General features: G+C 48.4%; 1 protein-coding gene across 3 annotated transcripts in view; it reads left to right on the top strand.

The window, feature by feature from the left end:
• The window catches only part of Gan (gigaxonin), a 58,922-nt gene extending 41,343 nt beyond the window's left edge, over positions 1 to 17,579 (top strand). For 2 of the 3 annotated variants that reach the window (XM_041649594.1, XM_041649595.1), the window contains 2 exons: positions 5,743 to 5,852; positions 5,937 to 8,366. In XM_041649594.1, the coding sequence (XP_041505528.1) occupies positions 5,743 to 5,852; positions 5,937 to 6,118 (292 nt within the window). In that variant the 3' untranslated portion in view covers positions 6,119 to 8,366. Of the gene's footprint in view, positions 1 to 5,742; positions 5,853 to 5,936; positions 8,367 to 16,796 lie in introns of those variants that run through there. The other variant, XR_005974134.1, reaches the window with a different exon arrangement.
• Positions 17,580 to 20,360: the final 2,781 nt, after the last annotated feature.

Here is a 20,360-nt window from a genome sequence, read left to right as displayed (position 1 = left end):
GCATTCTGCGTTCTAGAACCCTGGCGTTCCTGCCAGTCACCCACAGCATCTTTGTTGTTGGTAAACTTGACGACCTGCTCGTAGTACCGAACTGCGGCCCTATGAGTGGAACCAGTGCTCCTTTTTCCCATTTGTCTTCTCTTCCTTCCTTCCTTTTTTTCCTTTTTCTTTTTTATCTTTTCTTGAAGGTCTCACTCTGTAGCCCTGACTAAAGTGGAACTCTGTATAATCCAGGCTTGCCTTAAACTCACAGAGATCTGTCTGCCTCTGCCTCCATACCTGGCTTTAAATTTATTTTTTATTATTTATGTATGTGTGTATGCATATGCACGCACTCAGGAAGGTCAAAAGACAGTGTGAGATTCCCCAGGAGCTGGATTTACGAGCACCAGATGTGGGTGCTGGGAACTGAACCCAGGTCTTCAGAAAGAGCAGTCAGCTTCTGACCACTATCTGCCTCCCCAGCCCCGTGCCTGTATTTAGAAGGGGGTGGGGGAGAAGTGGGTCAGCTAGGAAAGCACTCGCTGCTCAAACATGTGGATCTCATTCTATCCCCAGCACCCACATGAAAGCCAGGCCTGACATCGTCCTACACATATGTGCACACGCACCGTCACGTACGAATACATCCACATCCACACAAGAAATAAATAAAATGCTTTGTCTCAATTAGGGTTTCTATTGCTGTGAAGAGACACCATGACCACAGCAACTCTTAGAAAGAAAACATTTAATTGTGGGAGCTCACTTATAGTTCAGAGGTTCAGTCCCTTATCATAGTGGGACACAGTGCTGGAGCTGAGAGTCCTACATCTTGCAGGCAGTGGGAAGTGTCTGAGACACTGGGCATGACTTGAGCATATATGAGACCTCAAAATCCGCCTCCAGAGTGACACACTCCCTCCAACACAGCCACACCTACTCCAACAAAGCCATACCCCCTAATAGTGCCACCCCCTTTGGGGGGCCATTTGCTTTCAAGCCACCGACCTTTCATCCTAAAATATTTTTTTCGCCAGGCCGTGGTGGCACACGCCTTTAACCCCAGCACTCGGGAGGCAGAGGCAGTAGGATCTCTGTGAGTTTGAAGCCAACCTGGTCTAAAGAGTGAGTTCCAGGACAGCCAGGGCTGTTACACGGAGAAACCGTGTCTTGCGGGGGGAAAATTTTTTTCAAATAAAATACATACATCTCCAGCCTGTGTTCCCAGGCTCCCAGTGTTAGTTTATAAACAGAAAGCAGCTGGTAAGACCTCTTGTCAGTGACTTGCAGGACGTTTGCACATTTGTGAAACACTGAGCATGAGCAACACCAGATGCTGCTCGGCCTCTGCCGGGCTCCTCTGTTCCTCTCTGAGGCCATGTCACATGTAACGACACCAGACACTGGGAGGTGAGCATGCGGCAGACCTGGAACCCGAGCAGCTCAGACTTCTGGCTGCAGGGCTCTCCCATGCACCCACCCTACTGGCCTGACTCTGTTCCCATAAATCCTGGCAGAAAAATAGCGCCCAGCCGTGGGGCAGCATTCCCGGGTATGCTCTCCTCGCAGCCGTGGGAGCTGCTGCCAGATGTGTGGTCTCTGTCAGCATGGAGACCATTCCAATAGTAGGAGTCTCTTGTCTTTCCTGTCTTTGTTCCCTATTTTTAGGTTAAAGCTTTCCTGGGGAAATGCCATATCTTACTGTTTTCTGTGGTTTCTGAATTTAAATAAATAAATAAATAAGGCCACAAGTTACTCCTGAGTCATGGTAATGGCACATGACACCCAGAGAACAGGGACCTGTGGTATTTCTCTCTGTGCCCTCTTCCCAGCTGTGCCCACACTCTGACAGGATCCTCCCGTTCTCTCACTCTCAGGCCACTGCCACATTTTACCTTTCACCTTGACAGGGGGGTCTCTTGGGCACCCACCTTCTCCCCTGCTGCCCCCGCCATGGACTCTTCCTCCCCTCAGAGCAGTGTGGACATGCATCCCCCTTCCCAGCTTCTGCAAGGGGAAGCAGGCACTGCTGCCGGCTGAGTGTCCTCTGTCCTGAGGCTGAGGCCTCTCTTGTGGCGTCTTCCTTTCCCGAGTCCTGTCCTTTCACCTCTGCCTGAGTTTCCTGCCTTGATACATGGTCCTTGTGTTAACTTTGAAGTTGTGTTGCCAATGCCACCCTTTCATCTTTGAGTGTACAATAGAAAAGGGATGCTTGACACCTGGGCAGAGGCTGGTGACCCTTGGACAGGGGGTCATGTGGCAAGAAGGACTAACTCAATCCCTGGATTTCTTCTGCCGTCCAAAGACAAGAAACCCACTGTATCCAAGAGGAACTGGCAGAAAAAAAAAATACAGGTGTGTGAAACCTGTCCTCCATTAATTCTCTTAGAAAAGGTAGAAAAGACTGGGCATGGTGGAATACACTGTAATCTTAGTACCCAGAAGGCTGAAACAGGAGAAGTTTTAGTTCAAACTAACATCGATACATACTGCAAACTTAGGAGGGAGAGTGGGGGAGGAAAATGTGTGCACTGTCCCCAGCTGTGCTGGGTGACTGGGCTGGTCGCCATGGCTGTCCAGATGTGGTGTGTCTTCCCATCCCATCCTTGCTCTGCAGCTGTGAGCTAGCTGGTGTTTCCTCTTCGTCCTGTTTGCATGGCTCAACAGAGAAGTTTTTCTGTCTTGGTCTTAGAAGGCAGGGCCAGCAGTTAACCTGCGCAGTGTGGTCTCAGGGCTGACTTGGTCATCCTGACATTCTGCGGAAAAGCACACTGCCTGCCCTTGCTGAGCATGTCCTTTCATTCGCACCTCATGGTTGGAAGAAGGGAGCGCTGCAGCTCACTCAGTAAGACTTGTGGGGTATTCTTTTGTTTGTTTCTTTGTTTTGTTTTTGTTTTTCCCAGACAGGGCTTTCCAGTAGCTATGGAGCCAGTTCTGGAACTCACTCTGTAGACCAGGCTGGCCTCGAACTCACAGAGATCCACCTGCCTCTGCCTCCCAAGTGCTGAGACCACTGCCCAGCGTGAACCTTGCTCTTGACCTCATCACTTTCAGTCATGGTCCAGCCTGGAGGCAGAAACCACACTGTAATCTAAACAGAGAAAATGCAATAATGTCTATAATTATTGACCCGCAATGACAAAGGATGAGAAGGACTCTGAGAACAGCAGGCATTGGGCTGGGATATGGCTCAGTAGGTAGATGCTTAACATTTGTGAGGCCAAAGTCCATATTTTTTTTAATATTTATTTATTATGTATACAGTGTTCTGTCTGTCTGTATGTTTGCCAGAAGAGGGCACCAGATCTCATTACAGATGGCTATGTGCCACCATGTTGTTGCTGGAAATTGAACTCAGAACCTCTGGAAGAGCAGTCAGTGCTCTTAACCTCTGAGCCATCTCTCCAGCCCCAAGATTTATTTATTGTGTATACAGTATTCTGCCTGTAGGCATGCCTTCAGGCCAGAAGAGGGCACCAGATGTTATTACAGATGGTTGTGAGCCACCATGTGGTTGCTGGGAATTGAACTCAGGACCTTTAGAAGAGTAGGCAGTGCTCTTAACCATTGAGCCATCTCTCCAGCCCAAAGTCCATATTCTTAGCCCCAGCAAACCAAGTGATCATAGACTGGGGATGTGGCTCAGAAGAGAGCATGATGGAGCCCTGGGGCCCATCCTTTGTACCCCATAACTCAGCCTGTTATCCAGAACTCATGAGGTAGAAGGATGAGAAGTTAAGGTCATCCTTGGCAGCTTAGCATGTTAGAGACCAGCCGGGGCCCTGTCTCAGAGGAAGGGAAAGGAAGAGGGAAGGTGAGACAGGAGAGGGGCAGGGATATGTGGTGGTGGCTTAGCTTTATTTTATAATCTTGGGTAAATAATCTTGTTTCCTTGTTTCTTGGAATTCAAAATAAGGAAGCTGTTTCCTAACAGCCAGGGAAGAGTTCATTGAAGTCAAAGTGAGATGTTCCTATGGTGGTTTGACTTCAGAGTTCACTCGCTTGCTACACAGGCTCCTTCGCTGCTGTGCAGAGTGGAGAGGCCAAAGTGTCCACTGAAGTGCATGCGCCATCCTCGACAGTGAGGCCTCAGGGCTGCTTAGGCGGTGGCTATGATTTGGCATGCCTATAAGCTATTAGTGGGAAATGGTCCATGGTTTCCTGAGTGAACGTTACTGCATGGCAAAGCCTCGATTTTATCTATCTCATAGGAAGGTCAGAGAGCAACCTTTGCAGGAGTTGATTCTTCAATGTGGATCCCAAGGATCAAACTAAGGCAACAGGTTGAGCAGCAAACACCTTTACTAACTGAGCCATATCTGTTTGCAGTAATTTTTATATGTATTTCTGTTTATGAGTGTTTTGCCTGTATTATATGTATACCATGTGTGTGCCTGTGGCAGTCAGCAGAGGGCATCAGATTCCCTAGAAATGGAATTTCAGATGGCTGTCAGCCACCATGTGGGTGCTGGACACTGAATTGAATCCTCTGTAAAAACAACCAATGCTCTAAACCCCCAAGCCATCTCTCCAGCCCCTGCAGCCATTTTAGGCCTCTAGAAAAGTCTCATAAAGTCAGGGTATTCCCGTAAGTCCTACGTTTGCCTTCTAATGCTAGTGTCCCCGTTGACCAGAACCTAGTGTCAAAGCTATGCAGGGCTAGCCTAAAGTACAGACTGCCAGCAAAGTCACCTGCTCTCTGCCAACATGTCCCTTGCCTCAGTTCAACCTGGATTGCAGTTGCCAACAGGTGCTGTGTTTCCTTGCTGCCCCTTAGCCTGTGATAGCCCCTGTCTTTCCTGACTTTGACCCTTGAAGGTTAGTCAGGTTTTTCCCTAGAAAGCCTTTTTTAAAAGGGCTTATCTTATTTTTATTTGTGTGTGTGTTCTCTAAAATGAGCAAATTTTTGCAAAAGAAGGTGCATAAAAGTACCCAGTAAATGTGTGCCAAAATCCCCAGCACAATTAGACTTAAGGGAATTCTTGTTGTTATAGTGGCTCAGTCTTCAAAGGACTGAGGGCACCAAGACCCAGTGAGCATGAACAGCTGGGATTCCCACGCCTCGCTAACTAGAAGACAGAGCAGCATTGTATTTTGAGTAAGAGGGATATTTTCTCATCACATGCCACATGCCCTTTCTGCAGAATCCAGCCATTCTGGAAGCCCACCAAAAACCAGAACCAAACAAGGCTCAGGCTCACCTAATGTCCCTGATGGTTGTCATTACAGCAGCCCAAGCCAGAAGGCATCCAGATGAGTGCTAGCAAGTGTGCTGGAACTTTAACACTAAGCATATCCCTGGGCTGGAGAGATGCTCAGTGATGAAGACCACTTGCTGCTCTTGAAAAGGGCTGGGGTTCAGTTCCCAGCACCCACATCAGAGGGGCTCACGGTTGCCTGTAACTGCAGTTCCAGGGGGTTTGGCTTTGTCCTCTGCCCTCCATGGGCACTTCAGTCATGTGTATGCACATACCTACACACAGACATACACACACAATTAAAAATTGAAAAGGGGGGAGCAGTAGTATGTGAGTAAGCCACACATGAATGAGTCAGGAGCTGTGGTGCTGGGCAGAGGCAGTCCTGCTCTGTGGCAGTCACTGTGGGAGCCTTTGTTGTCTGTCTCGACAGTCACCACAGCCACGGTTCTTGCAAGTGGAGTGGGGGTCGAGAGTGGCAGTGCACAGTGTCTTGCCAAGCTGCACTGTCCCCATTTGTTCTTTTGATTTCTTGAGTTGTGTCTGTTGGCCTTGCTTCCAGGTGGATCTATCTTAACGATCAGAACCTATGCATTCCTGCCAGTTCATCCTTTGTGTATGGCGCTGTCCCCATAGGAGCCAGTATTTATGTTATCGGAGACCTTGACACAGGTGAGAAAGCTGCGGGGGTTTCTCGGGAGCTGCTTCCAGGGGCTCAGGTGCACCAGCTCAGCTCTGCCCCCTCTCTGGGTCTAGGTACCAACTATGACTACGTGCGTGAGTTTAAGAGAAGCACGGGCACCTGGCACCACACGAAGCCACTCCTGCCATCCGACCTTCGGCGCACAGGCTGCGCAGCTTTGCGCATCGCCAACTGCAAGCTCTTCCGTCTGCAGCTGCAGCAAGGCTTGTTCCGCATCCGGGTCCATTCCCCTTGAAGAGGAAGAGGAGCCAAAAGCGAGGTCCTGCCCCAAGCGCATCTCGTGGCTGGTCGTCAGCAAGCACAGAGAAGCAGCTCCATCTTGCTGTGTGCTGGGCATCAGTATGGTTACTCTTCGGTGGTTTTTTAATGCTTAGAAACTTGGGCTTCTGCTCTTGTTTGGAGACCATGTAACTGTTGAAAAACTACCCGGGAGGAATCAGTTCCTCCAGCCCGATGCGTTTGTAAACCGTGGAGGCTAGTGAATGTCAAAAGGAGGGAGTGGGGGGTTGGTGTCATGTGAAATATCAGAGTTAAAGCCCTAAGGTGCGTATTCCCAGAAGGGAACTCTTACCTAACTGACTGTGTCCCAGTGTATGTGGCTGAGGTAGACAAACAACAGAACCCATATATGCAAGCCAACATCCCCAGCACACAAGGCTGTCCTTGTATGGTGTGGAGGGGTAGATGCCTAACCACACTCAGTAAACTGAGGTTTGTGCCAGTTAGTTCCCATTTATTACTAGTCCTCTGTCTTAAGATTCTTTAAGAACTATATTCTGATGCACTGAGACTGAGATAAAACTCCTCTCTGACAACAATCTTTCAGTTGCCCAAAGAGCTCAAGTCCGCAGCCCCATATGAGCTTAAAGGAATCGCTCGCTATAAAAGACCCTGCGTTCTGAGAGAGTTCTGGGGGCGCTGTGAGCTTGGGAGGGAGCGTGTACCATTCTTTCTTTCTACCTGGAAAAGCAAACTCCAGGCTGGTAGCACAGAGGAGACTTCAGAGTGGAGCAAATGACAGAGGTCTGCTGCAACTCAAAACACAAAAAAGCTGTCCAGGTGACGTCCATAGGAATCAAACCTTCTTCTACCTTGTCGGAAAGCACACGAAGTCCTGTTTACTGCTGCTTAGACATTACAAACTTATCTTCGAATGCAGGTGTGTTTGGAATCTCGTCTTTGTAACAGGCTGCCCCCAAAGCCGTTCTCTGGTAGTTTTAGATGACTTTCACTCCCAGTAATGTTTGGCTGGTAGAATAAACTACCTCAACTTAATTTCATTCTGTTCCCGTTAGTGCCCTCTTCCTTTCTCCCTCCTTCCCCATCACTCATTGCCACTTCCGCCCTCCTTCCCATTTCCCATTAGTAAAAACAAACCAATCTTTAGTTGGTGGAATTTATCTCATAAGATACTGTTTTCCATTCAGATTATGCCCCCTTGGTGTGAAGTCAGGGACTGGAGTGTACTCCATTACTTGATAGTGTGAGTTGTATGCAATATCAAACTTCTAGTCAACTTGATACAGAGTTCCTCGTTTCTAATTGTTTTCTACAAGTTTCTTTCTTGGCTAGAAGAGGCAACATTGTATCTTAGTGATTGCTAAATGTATAAGTACATCCTTTGGTTATAAATTGGAGAACAGGAATTTCTTCTAGAAACTTCCTACGTGAGATGTTTATATGCAATTAAATTGCATATGAAACATTAATCCTCTTTCCCCCCGCCTGTGGACCTGAAAAGGCATGGCTTCTCCGCAGGGATTTTCCTATACCTGTCTCGAGTGGTCGGCATTATAAAAAGTTGGGGAGAAGAACCCGGAGGGTGGGTGTAAAAAGGGCTGGGCGTGGCTTCCTAACTCAGCTGTGGCCAGAAGCAACTTGGCAAGAGAAGGTCTAAGTTTTTATCCTTTGCTCTAGGCCGGATGTGCCACACATCCACGCCATCCCATCCAGTCACATTTATTGTCAGTCAGTGGATTATGTTGCATATCAGCCATGTTGCTTTCCATCGAGGAAGCCACAGCAGAGAAATTGCCAGAAGGGCGAGTTGACTTTGGTGAAATACCTGCACAGGACAGAGCCATGGCCTGCCAGAGCAGAGAGAAACCGACGCAGGACAGCTGTGGTAACTGCTCTGTTTTGGTTTTTATTTGTTGTGTTGTTGTTGTTTATTTGTTTGTTTAAACTCCTGAAGTTTAAAATTCTCAGTGTGCTTCAGGCCTCTCCAAGGAGACAGTTCCTTGTTTAGAGTCATGGGTCCAATAGTGATGTCACTAGTGCCTGTTGACTTGGTCAGTTCACTTAAACAAACAAACAAACAAACAAACGGGTTTTCACTTCAGTTCATTGACACTATGGCTGCAGAAATTAATGTTTTATAAAATAAATTTGCAGCTTAATATGGGATGCAATAACAAAAGCTGCTAAGTGCCAAACTGTTATTTTTAGGGGTGTGTGTGTGTGTGTGTGTGTGTGTGAGAGAGAGAGAGAGAGAGAGAGAGAGAGAGAGAGAGAGAGAGAGAGACTGACTATCCTGTTGAAAAGTGGGGCTGTATTTAATTTTACTATGACGTTTCAAAGTCAGCCACGCCTCTTGGTAACCACTCTCTTAGTGTCGAGCAGTAGCTGTAGCCCCTGTCGCGCAGGTTGTGTTTCAGTGCTGCACCTGTGTCTTGGTCAGGTCTGCGGGAGTGGTCCTTCCCGTCTCGGTAAGGCACTTTGACCGGGTAGATGTTACATTTGGCAACGGAGGCTAGATCTTAAAATCTGAAACACAAACATCTTGGGGGAAGTGCAAGTTCTTTTCACTGGAAGGTCTTAGGCTACAGTCATGTAATCAAGACACCCTCCTAGGCTAGAGTCTAAAGTATGTTTGTTTATTTCTCTAACATATCTAAACATATTTTTCAAAGATTTAAGTGCTTAATTTAAAATGAAGTGTTTTTTATGTGAAGAGTGTTTATGTTCTATGCGATGATAAAGCGTGAGAGATGAGCGAATGTGCGTGCGTGCTGTGCCACGTGACTTGACACGTCTGTCTGTATATGTTTACTTTTGAATCGTAGTCACGAGCTATCTCTGCTACCGTCTCCTGGTGCTTCAGATAAACCTTGAGTCTGTCGACCTTCAGTTACACGGCTGTGTCAAACACGCGCCGTTGTGTAAATGCAGAATCTTTGTGGACAGTAGTCAATTTTACTAGCTTTGCCTCTTTTCCTTAGCAGGAGCGAAAACATGGATTTACCTGCTAGCAGTTGATCCTAGGAAGGGCTGGTCTAAGGGGCCGAGCGTGCTATGTGGTTGCTCTGAGGAGTCATGGCTCTGGTTGGGCTTTCCAACCAAAAGCCTGCTGGGGCTGTGTCTGAGTCTTGTTTGTGCTGAAGCGAGTGTTCTGTTACATCTCACAGCTACTGAGGCTACTCTGATCTCCAGTGGCTTGACAGTGTCCCCATACCCTTTCTAAGTGGGGAGAGGCCACCCCTCAGAGGGGTCTCTTCACGGAAGTGAAAGTAGAGCTGTCCTTGCCGTGGTGCCTCAGATTCTCACAGGATGCCAGTCAGGTGTCTAGGGAAACAGCTGGCTCTCCTTGAGGGCTCTCCATGGTAACTCCTCTGCAGTGCCCTGTGCCAGGGGTCTCAGAAGTTCTCTCTTATAGTGGGGAGGCTTTCCTAGTTACACAGTCCTCCTGTGGTTGGATGCTCTGGGAAGGGGTGAGGTGACTTTTACCATGTGCACTTAGAGGCTTCAGAACTACCTGAGAAAAGCCCACCGGAAGGGTAGAGCAATGCTTCCTTCTTGCTGTAACTTCCCCTTAGCCAAGAGAACACCAAGAAAGCCAGGGATTGAAGAGGCGTGACAGCGCCTGCCCTGGGTCACCCACCAAATACAGAGGGCCTCCCTAGAATTGTGCTTGAGTTTCGGGGAACCTTACAAAGGAGGCAGAGGGGACACAGCCCTCCCTCTCTGTCTTATAAATTCGCTGGAGCTTGAGCAAGAACCTTGTCTGTGTGAGTTGGTCCGGGGTTTGCAAGTAGGCATCGAGTCACAGTATTCTGGCCTTCAATGAGATGCTTTTCCCTAAGCAGAGAACGCGCTCTTCAGTTCTTCTGGGCTTTAAGTGAGAAGCTGTGTACATAGGTGGGCTGGCCTCAGAAATCCCAAGTGCCTCGTGTACTACTCGCACGTGCCTGCGTCCCCAAGTGCTTCGGCAGGACGCTGCACCTGTGCCCAGCGCGCCTCATAATGCTCATCACGTGAATGTCAGGTTGATTGGCTGCATCTGACATGGGCTTAAAATCTTCTCCATGTCTGAGGTGGGTAGGGGCGCTCTCCCCTTCCTACAGTGAACATTCAAGTGTGCGCAGAAGCCAGGCCCTGGGGTTACCAAGGGTAATCCAGCCAACTCAGCAAGAGCTTGAGCTTCCTCAGCATGCAGGTGTTTCTATTCCCAAAATAGACATCATTTGTAGTATGGGCTCAGCCCCCAGACCAACATTCTGGCTGGAGAAACCAGAAAACCTTTTCCTCTCCCTGTCAGTTGGCTGTTGAAAGTCTCTCACTTTCCTGAGTGTCTTCTGGAAGCAAGGCCCGGTTTATTCATAAAGACTAAAACTAACATTTCATTGATTGTCCCCACTCAGTCGGGGAGGGAGGGACTGCTTTGGCAAGCCGAGGGGTCTTTCTGCCTTCTGAGTAATCCCTAAAGGCTCCTTCTGGCTCATTCTGATGCTCACATACAGTTCTGGGGTAGGGATGAGAGAGAGTCCATTGACTCAGACGGTGGGTGTCTCACGCTCTCTGCCAGTGAAGTCTGGCTGGAGTTGAAGAGCAGGCGCTTCCGCATATTCTGCCGCTGTGAGCGGTCTGCCTCCTGCCTGGTGAACTCCCTTAGACCCTGGTGCTGAATTTCTTCAAGCTGCACCAGGGAAGTAAGTCTCCGTAGGTTACTTTATGGCATTTCCTGTTGAATCGGATGGGAATACTTGCAGTCATTCCCATTCTTTGTGTTTCTGGGGATAAACAACCCTCTTGTCCGCTACCTCATGGTGTGGCATTGGATTTGTTCTGTAACAAGCGCCTGGAAGCAAGCAGTGAGCAGCCTTGAGAAGGTCAGTCCTCTCAGGCGGAGTTTCCATTTTCGTACTTTTTAAAATAGGCACTTTAAACCTGGAGGAGCGGGAATTCTTCTGGGGCTTCTGCGAGGCGACGACTTGAAACTCAACTTGAACTTGAAAGAGTCATTTAAAGGCGATGCTTTCTCGTGGTAGAACAGTGGCAGGGTCGCGCAGCAGCGCTGTGGCGTTTCTCTCCTTGTTAGGATCAGAGGAGAGCGCGTCTGCGATTTGACACGGTGTTTGGAACTTACATGCTTGAGGCGGCTGTGATGTCTCTTGCAAGGTGCTGCCGATTCCTGGGAATTCCTCCTTTTGCTGGCCCCTCCCCTACACTCTCTTCTTCCTTCAGTCCTGGGAGCACCAGATGTCAGAATGAAACAGATGTTTTCCAGGTTCACGAGCAAGCTTGACCCAACTACCTTGAATCACGCTTTACTTAAGAGCATGACTCATCTGTCACACTCGTAGGGGACTCTCCTGCGCTTCACCCCGCACGTCCCTTCTCCACACCCAGTAACAGGCTCTCACTGACCCAGCCTCTGGTCTCTCCTGGTCCCCAGGTGAGAATGACATCACTGAGGGAGCTCAGCAATTGGAGACAGTCTTCCAGGAGTTCGTTCTTATAGGAATGGCCACTTCTCAGGTCACAGTTGGACCTGGCCTGCTAAATAGGAGACCTGGGTAATCAACAGAGGCCAACTCTCTTTTCAGCTTTCTGTTCCCCTCGGAGTACTGCACTCTCTTGAGTGTTCCCCTCAGAGCTCTATCCCTGGGTTCCAGCCCTCCCTTCAGAGCCTGATACATTTTAAAACCTCATACAAGTGTAGTGCCCTAAGACTTTAATCCCAGCACTCAGGAGGCAGAGGCAGGCAGATCTCGGTGAGTCTGAAGCCAGCCTGGTCTACAGAGTGAGTTCCAGGACAGCCAGGACTACACAGAGAAACCCTATCCCAAAAGTCAAAAAACCAACAACAATAAAACACCTCATGCAATCAGATGATTGAATGTATATTCTGGTGCTTTCAGAGTTGGCCCAGAGACTGTAAATGGCAAAGCTTCTCCTCAGGTGGCTGCATATGGCAGCATCTGTGCCCAGGTGAGCAACAGGAGCCCATGATTTAAGAAAGCAAATCCTCCCTTCCTGCTTAGGCCCCAGGTCTGTGGTTTTGGTTATTCCTAGGGATTTACCTGGGACTTGAGCAGGCCCAGTAGTCAAGAGCATAGGAGTTGGAGAATCTGGGGTTGAAGACTTTTGCCACCTATGTTTTGGTCTCTAGGCTTAGCTCAGTTTGCCTTTGGAGAGAGGGCGTTGACCTCCCTGGGTGGTAAAGAAAGGTCGCCTGTGGAGCCTGGATGGTGATTACCCATAAGTTGTGGTGGCTGTCATTGCTCCATCATCATCTGTCCACACAGAGTGCTGTGAGACCCCGGGCCAGTAGGGGACTGCTTGGAGCTGAACATCCGGGCCTCCTGCCAGTGCTCACCCCAGTGTCTGCCACCACATAGATACCAGCAAATGTCTGCTTATGCTTACAGAATGTGTTTCCTTCTGGCCACATGCCACCTCTCACCTCCAGCGCTAATGGTTATATTCAGGATAACCACGGATATCAGAAACACCCAGCACATGTGCTTACAGTGTTCGAGAACTGTGGTCAAGCCAGGTGTGTTGGTGACACCTTTAGTGCCAGCACTTGGGAGGCAGAGGCAGGCAGATCGCTGTGAATCTGAGAACAGCCTGATCTACATAACAAGCGCCAGAACAGTTAGGACAGAAAAATCCTGTCTCAAAAAAAAAAAAAAATACATAGATGGTCAGTTACTGTCTTGAGAGCTTGCCTAATCGAGTCCTCTAAGATTCCTTAAAATCCTTTACTAAGGTGGAATTTTACTTTTCACCAGAATATCAAATTTATCATCTAGATTTACCAAACAAACCGGGTATTTTCTACATCTCTGACTGAGGTCACAAACCTAAGCTTCTGCTTCTTTAACTTGGATGTCATGTGTGGAAACTGCTCCCCTGTGTCCGTGGTGAAGCCTCCAGCCTGGAGGATGTAGGCAAGCATGCAATGTGGGGTACAGCAGCCTGGGACCACCAAGCCACTTGGCAGTGACCAGGCTATGGCCTGATGCTGGGCTTACAAAGGAGGTGTGCACCCTCCAGAACATTCAGGCCAGTAGGCAGAATTACAGAATCTATCACCTTGCTTATTTATTTAATTTATTTTTTTTCTTGTGTGTTTTGAGACAAGGTCTTAAGCCTCCTGCCTCCGCCTCCCAATGCTAGGTTTGCTCTTCTGTCGTCTTTAGACCCATGAGGTAGAACAGCTTTGGGGTAGCAGGGTGTCCTCTGCAGTACCAACTGATGGCTTCTGTGTACTCTACCAGGGCCCTCTGTGGGCAGGACAGTCAGTGCGATGCTCTGCCTGGCATTCAGAGCTCCTGCAGGCCAGGGCTTCTGGGGGCTGTTTATTTAGTAAAAAGGGAGTCCTTCAGAGGGTCGTGTGAAAGAGCCTTGTGTCCTTTCTACGCTTGCCTCATGTCCTTCCCCTCTATTCTTCCCCTCTATTCATCACTTTGGTCCCTTAACTGTGGCCATCGGCCACCACACCATGGCAGTCCCTTCACCAGGGTGCTCATGGTCCAACTTTCTATAATGGTCTTTTATTTCCAGAGATTTCTTTAAGCCATAATGTCCATCAGAACCATGATTTTTGGTTGACACACATTTTGTTTTAAGCTCTCTTTGCTGTCTACTCTGCCTTAAGCCGGTGAATGACAGTCATGCCTCCCAAGTTGGGCTGGCTGCCTGGGAAGGTGCTTGGTGAACTCAGCCAGCTTTCCCTGGGAGCTGGCATGGCTCTTCGTTACCTCTTGTAAAGCATTTCTAGGAGCCCCATTCTTATGTTCCTATTCTGTCTCCCCTCTGGTGAAAGCCTGCCATAGGACCCTCAGCCATTCACCTAGAAATGGGAACCCTGTGATCACAAGGGAGCAGCTCCCAGCTCCCCTCCCCATCCTCGGTGGGCTGGGCTGTCTTATTGGCCCCTGATGGCCACCTAGATGCCGGAAGGAGTCTGAGAACAGGGTCCTTCCCACAGCCTGAGCAGTAACCTCTAGCAGTCTGAGGACTTCTGTCTAGGAGGAGGACGCTGGTTCTCTTTACCAGAGCACTGTTGTCATGCTCTCCTGCCCCTTTCAGACCTCTCACGCTTGTCCCCGCCTGGCTTTCTAGTCTCTTGAATTGTGTCACAAAGAAGAAAGGAAAAGGGGGCTAGCAAGGTGGCTCCACAGGGAAAGCCTGATGACCTGAGTTTCATTCCCGGGACCCATGTGGTAGAGAGAGAGAGCTGATTCCCACAAGTTGTCTTCTGCCCTCCCCCACACTTACATATACATATTAATAAGGAAATATATAAGAAAAATTAGAAAAAGGAAAAGGAACTAGAGCTGTAACTCACGCTGCTCCCTGGACCACGGAGCATGGGGTCAGCAGCCTAGCCAGAAGGCGTGCCTTCTCGGTCCCTGACCATACCTTTGTGCTGGCACTTTCCTCCTGCCAGCCAGTCCCAGCAGCTTCCTGGGCCAGAACCCAGCATAGCCCCAACCCATCTCAAGCCTCAAGCACCTGGAGATGAATAGGAGCCTTCCACACCTGCCCTGAGGTCACCAAGGGCTCTCTCTGAGTCAGGGGCCAGCACCGGGCCACACACACTACCTCAGCATCTAGCCTCAGTCACAGCATCGTGTGGTCCCAGATTGTCCATCGAGATGTACTCAGAGCCTGGATGGCCTCTCAGAGGCTGTCTGACACCTCTGTCTGCACTTGACCCTGAAAACTGCTCTGGGATTCCTTCCTACATCCCGTGGCATGCTCCCAAGAGCAGGCCAGGCTTCCTTCTCCTCCTGTCTTGTTTAACTCTGACTTGAATATCCCAAGCGGTGAATAGAGTCCAAAGTGGGTATGGCAACAAATTTGCACTAAGAAAGGGACCACTTTTTTCATGTTCTCATCACAAAGGTATTTGCTTCAAAAGAAACTCAAGAAAATGTGCGTGTAATGTTGAGGGCCAGGGTGGTGAGGATTATGGTGGTCATGAATTGTAACTTAGAGTAGCCTCCTGTACTTGACAGGTAGGCTTTGTTAAAAAAAAAACAAACAAACAAACAAACAAAAAAAAAACAATAAGCCAGGTGGTGGTGCACACCTTTAATCCTAGCACTTGGGAGGAAGAGGCAGGCGGATTTCTGAGTTCGAGGCCAGGCTGGTCTACAGAGCGAGTCCCAGGACAACTAGGACTGTTACACAGAGAAACCCTGTCTTGAAAAATAAATAATGAAAAAAAAATTTTAAAGACAACAATAATAAACAGTGGAAACTGGTACCCAGGGGGAAGTGTCATCAGATTTTAAAAGCACCAAAGCCTAAGCACCCTGTCTGTCATGCAGCACCTGCTTCTAGATGGCACCTTAGGGTCCAGCTTCATCATGGAGAGGGCATCTAAAGCCCATGGGCTGAAGAACCTTATGTTGGGAACTGTACCAAGTGGCCTTCCGTGGAAAAGAAAAGAAGCCAGGAGTGGCACACGCCTATAATCCCAGCACTCAGGAGACAGAGGCAGGCAGATCTCTGTGAGTTTGAGGCCAGCCTGGTCTGCATAGTGAGTTCCAGGCCAGCCAGGACTACACAGAGAAAACCTGCTCAAAAAACAAACAAAAACTAATAAATAAATAAATAGAAAAGAAAGCACAAACTGTATAGCAAAGCTTGCTTAGTTCAGTAGTCAGTGGCTTTTTCTGTCTATGGGGTCTTTCCATTTGGAACCCACTCAGAACCCAGCTGCTGTCTTCCCTCTCCCCTAACCTCATGTTAACAGTGGCATGGCGATACATGGTGGTACTTGCTTTGACCACGTTGTCCCGTCTTTAAATTGTGACAGCCGTAAACAAAGACGGTGGCTGTTGAGGAAGTGCTGAGCATACTTCACAGTGGCTCCCATAGTTCTTGCCCACAGGCCCAAGGCCCCCACCCCCAGCCCGAAGAGCAGTGGTCTCAACCTTCTTAACGCTGCGACCCCTTAATCCGGTTCCTCATGTTGTGGTAACCCCCAACTGTAAAATTACTTCACTGACTTCATTGCTTCTTCATGACTGTGATTTCTGTGCCGTTGTGAATCAGAATGTGATTGTCTGATGTGCGACCCCCAGACGGGTCAAGACCCAGGTTGAGAACTGCCGTCATGGAGATTGCCAGGCATTCACTCCTCGTCAGTACCCAGGCTGCAGACACAGCCCGGGCAGACCTCATTCCTCAATGATGGGGCATTTGTTTCTATATGTGAATAAGGCCTGCCCACAACACACAGTGAACATGGCAGTTTGTAGGTGTTCCGTCACTGAGTGTCTTCTGCCAGGACAGAAAACTATCAAGGAAACCCCACTAAAAAGAGTAATTGAGTTAGATAAGACATTCTGTCTCCAGGCTCGGGACCAGCCTTCCTGGGGCCCCACTTCAGCAGAGTGGCCTGCCGTGTACTCCCTAGCCCTGTCAGTATTGCGTGGAACACTGGAGTGCAGTGGCCACTCCTGTGGTCACCCTTGCCAAGAGCGGGTTCCCAGCTGGTTTGTTCTCTGACGCTTTTCCTGCCATAAGAACAACCCCATAAAGACCATAGACTGCCAGGTCTCAAAAACCCCATCCCCAAATCCATCCTGCCAAAGCAAGCCTGTCTCATTGACATCGCTGTGTTTCTTGGCATGGTACTCATAGAACGGCTTTTCATTTAAATCCTGCAGCTTTAACTATCCGGTGAAGTCCCCAGGAAGACCACGCTCAGGTCAGGCTGAACTGAGTGTGGTAACGCTGAGTGCTCACCATACAACGCTCCCATTGAGAATGGGGCATTTGCAATGGACGCACACAAACACAACGCGAGTCACTCTCTGAAAAAATGTAAAATATTTGAGGGGCCAGAAAATTGCACCTCACAGAACTGTCCAGATTTGGTAGGAGAGTAGTAAACTTTTGAACTTCCTTGCAATGTCCCTGTCTGATGCCTTGTGGGCCAAATGTATCTGTTCCGTGGAGTGACTGCTTTTCTATTGCTTTGCTGGTGTCTGTAGCAAAGTCAGAAGTCTTTTTTTTTTTTAATTTGTAACCTTTCTTACAAAGTTACTTTATGGTTTACAAGCAACACTGATGCAGAAGGATGTGGTAACTTTCTTAAATTAAGTAGCAGCACTTTGTTTACGGGGTGTGGATATTGTCGGTAACCGTGGGGTTGGGTCCCTCATCCTCAGGACTCGACCTGTGTCCTGGGGAAATATTGCCATTGTGCTGTTCTCTTGTACCAAGGATCAGTGAAAGTGTTTTATCTTTTTTACGTAGTTTGTATTGACTGGGTTTTATAATGGTAAGAAAACAGAACGTTGTATTTTGAGCTTGAAATTTGTGTATGGTCAAGTAGTTCTGTTTTATGTATTGGAAGTTCGTTTACAACTTGAACTATTTTCTAGAAGAGTGCTGAACAAAATGAATTGTCTTCAAGCTGTTTCATTAACCTAATAAAATAATTTGATGGGGAAGACATTTGAATCACTTTGTTTTTGCGTGTGAGTGTGAGTGTGTGTGTGTGTGTGTGTGTACACATGTATGCAGAGGCCAGAGGTCAAACTTAGGTGTCTTTTGTTTTTAAACACTTTCTGCCTTTTTACTTATTTATTTATTTAATTAATTTTGAGAGGCTAAGTTTCACTTGTCTGGAATTCAGCAAGTTGGCTAGGCCGGCTGGCCAGTGTGTCCAGAATCCCTACAAGTGCATGCTACCGTACCCAGCAGTTTTGGTTGGTTGGTTTGGGGTTCTTTTTTTGTTTGTTTGTTTTTTGAGACAGGGTTTCTCTGTAGCTTTGGAGCCTGTCCTGGAACTCCCTTTGTAGACCAGGCTGGCCTCGAACTCACAGAGATCCGCCTGCCTCTGCCTCCCGAGTGCTGGGATTAAAGGCGTGCACCACCACCGCCCGGCCCTGGTTTGGGGTTCTTGTTTGTTTTATTTTGTTGTTTTTCGAGACAGGGTTTCTGTTAGGATTCAGGCATTATACTGGCCCCTGTCACCTGGCAGGATGCACTCAGGCAGTACCCTGGCCAGCCCAGGATCCTACGGCTGCTAGTCACTAGTCACGAAGTAGTCTATACGCAGATCAAAAGGTCCCTTTAAGAGACAAGCCCCACCCATTCCCACTCTTTCTACTGTTTGCCCCCCCCTTCTCTCTCTCTTCCCCTCCCTCTCTCCCGCTCTCCTCTTTCTCTTCTCCCCCTACTTTCCCCTTCTCTCAATAAGCTCCTCACCCAAGCTCTATATGGCCTGTTTGTCAGTCCCTCACCCACCGTGGGCTCGCACCCACGCCAAAGTCCCTCTTTGCACAGAATCATTACACTGGTGTCGTGACACCATTTGGTCAAGGCCAGAAAGCACCCAGATACAGTACATCCTGCTCCAAAGAACAGAAAATATAGATATTTAAAAATACTGTGTACAGTACCTGGAGGATGTAGGTTCTTTTGAATATACCTGATACACTCTTAGAGCGCTTGAAGTGAAAGCCTATGAACGAGGCCAGTGGCGGCAACCCTGCACTAGTAGCTTTAGTGAAGCACTTAAGGTGTTCACAGAAGAGCAGCAGGAAGTGCGTGAGCAGCAGGAAGTGCGTGGGAAGGGCGGAGACTATGTAGTGCCTAGCAGCCATAGGGCTGGCTTGAGTACTGCCTGAGTGCATCCTGCCAGGTGAGGGGGCCAGCATAATGCCTGGATCCTAACATTTTCTCTGTGTGGCCCTTGGCTGATCTGGAACTTTCTCTGTAGACCAGGCTGGACTATAAGTCATAGAGATCTGCCTGCTTCTGCCTCCCAAATGCTGGGCTCAAAGATGTACACCACCACTGTCCTGCTCGGGCTTGTTTTAATGTCTGTCATGAGCATCAAATGCAGGTCCTCATCCTTGCAAGGCAAGCCCTTTTTTTTTTTTTTTAACTAAGCCTGCTCCATAGCCCCTCATTTTATTTTTTGGAGTGAATTCCGTGAGTTGGCATTGTAGACACAGCATGGACCAGTCTTCAAAGGAGGCCTGCCTTTTACCATGGCTCACGGGGGTGGTAGACACTGAGTCCAAAGGATTCATTACATGCTGTTTGACCATGTCCACAGAGAGTTATTCTATAGCAGAGGCACTTAACAACAACAATAAAAAAAAAAAAAATCCAAGCCTGAAGCCGGGCAGTGGTGGCACAGACCTTTACTCCAGCACTCGGGAGGCAGAGACAGGCAGATCTCTGTGAGCTCAAGGCCAGCTGATGGTCTGCAGAGAGAGTTCCAAGATAGCCAGGACTACACAGAGAAACCCTGTCTCGAACAAAATAAAACAAAAAATTAACCTCTCACTCTAGGTAGAAGAGGGTTGAGGATGTGGCTGCATGTGTAGAGTGCTTGTGGAGCACGCATGAAGTCCTGGCTTCAACCCCAACCCCAGAAAACCTGGGAAACTGAGCTGACGGCTGACAGCCCACACATAAGTTATCCCAACACGTGTGGGTTCAAGCTCAACCCCAGACGTGTAGGGAGTTCAAGGCCAGCCCCAGAATACAAGAGACATTTTCTCATTTTTTCCTTTTTTTTTTTTTTTTTTTTTGAATGGAGGTTGTTTTTTGAGACAGGATTTCTCTGTGTAGCCCTGGCTGTTCTAGAACTCACTCTGTAGACCAGGCTGGCCTCAAACTCCGAGGTCTGCCTGCCTCTGACTCCTGAGTGCTGGGACTAAAGGCGTGCACCATCACTGCCCTGGCTTTTGGTTTTTTGTTTTTTGTTTTTCTTAAATAAAGGGAACAAGCTGATGAGGATGTATCAAAACAGGAACCTTGTGTCTGACTGGTGAGAAATGGCACAGCCACAGCAGGGAAATGGGTAGTTATTGCTCAATTTAACCGTTGCCATGTGGGAACTGCAGGCAGGGCTCAGTGGTTAAGAGCACTTGCTGCTTTTGCTGAGGACCAGAGTCCAGCTCTCAGCACTGGAGTTGGACAGCTCACAACTGCCCATAACTCCAGCTCTAGGAGATCTGCTTCAGCCCTTCTGCCTTTCAAAGACACGTGCACACACACGCAGGCACATGCACACACACATACAGGCACACGTATGCCTGCATACACATACAAGCAGATACATTAACATATACAAAATTTAAATCTTTAAGTTAATCACGTTGACCCTCAGCAGTTCCATGCCTTGTGTATGAACCTAAGAGAAATAAAAGAAGATAAAAGAAAGAAAACAGCATCATGGTGGCCACCCTGTGATCCCTGCACTAGAG

This window comes from Microtus oregoni, unplaced genomic scaffold, assembly GCF_018167655.1.
Source record: "Microtus oregoni isolate MIOR12 unplaced genomic scaffold, Mior012 000004F_ref0000308, whole genome shotgun sequence".
NCBI classification, from domain to species: Eukaryota; Metazoa; Chordata; class Mammalia; order Rodentia; family Cricetidae; genus Microtus; species Microtus oregoni.
Note: the sequence above shows the minus strand (reverse complement) of the source record. Positions and strands in the feature narration are given on the sequence as shown.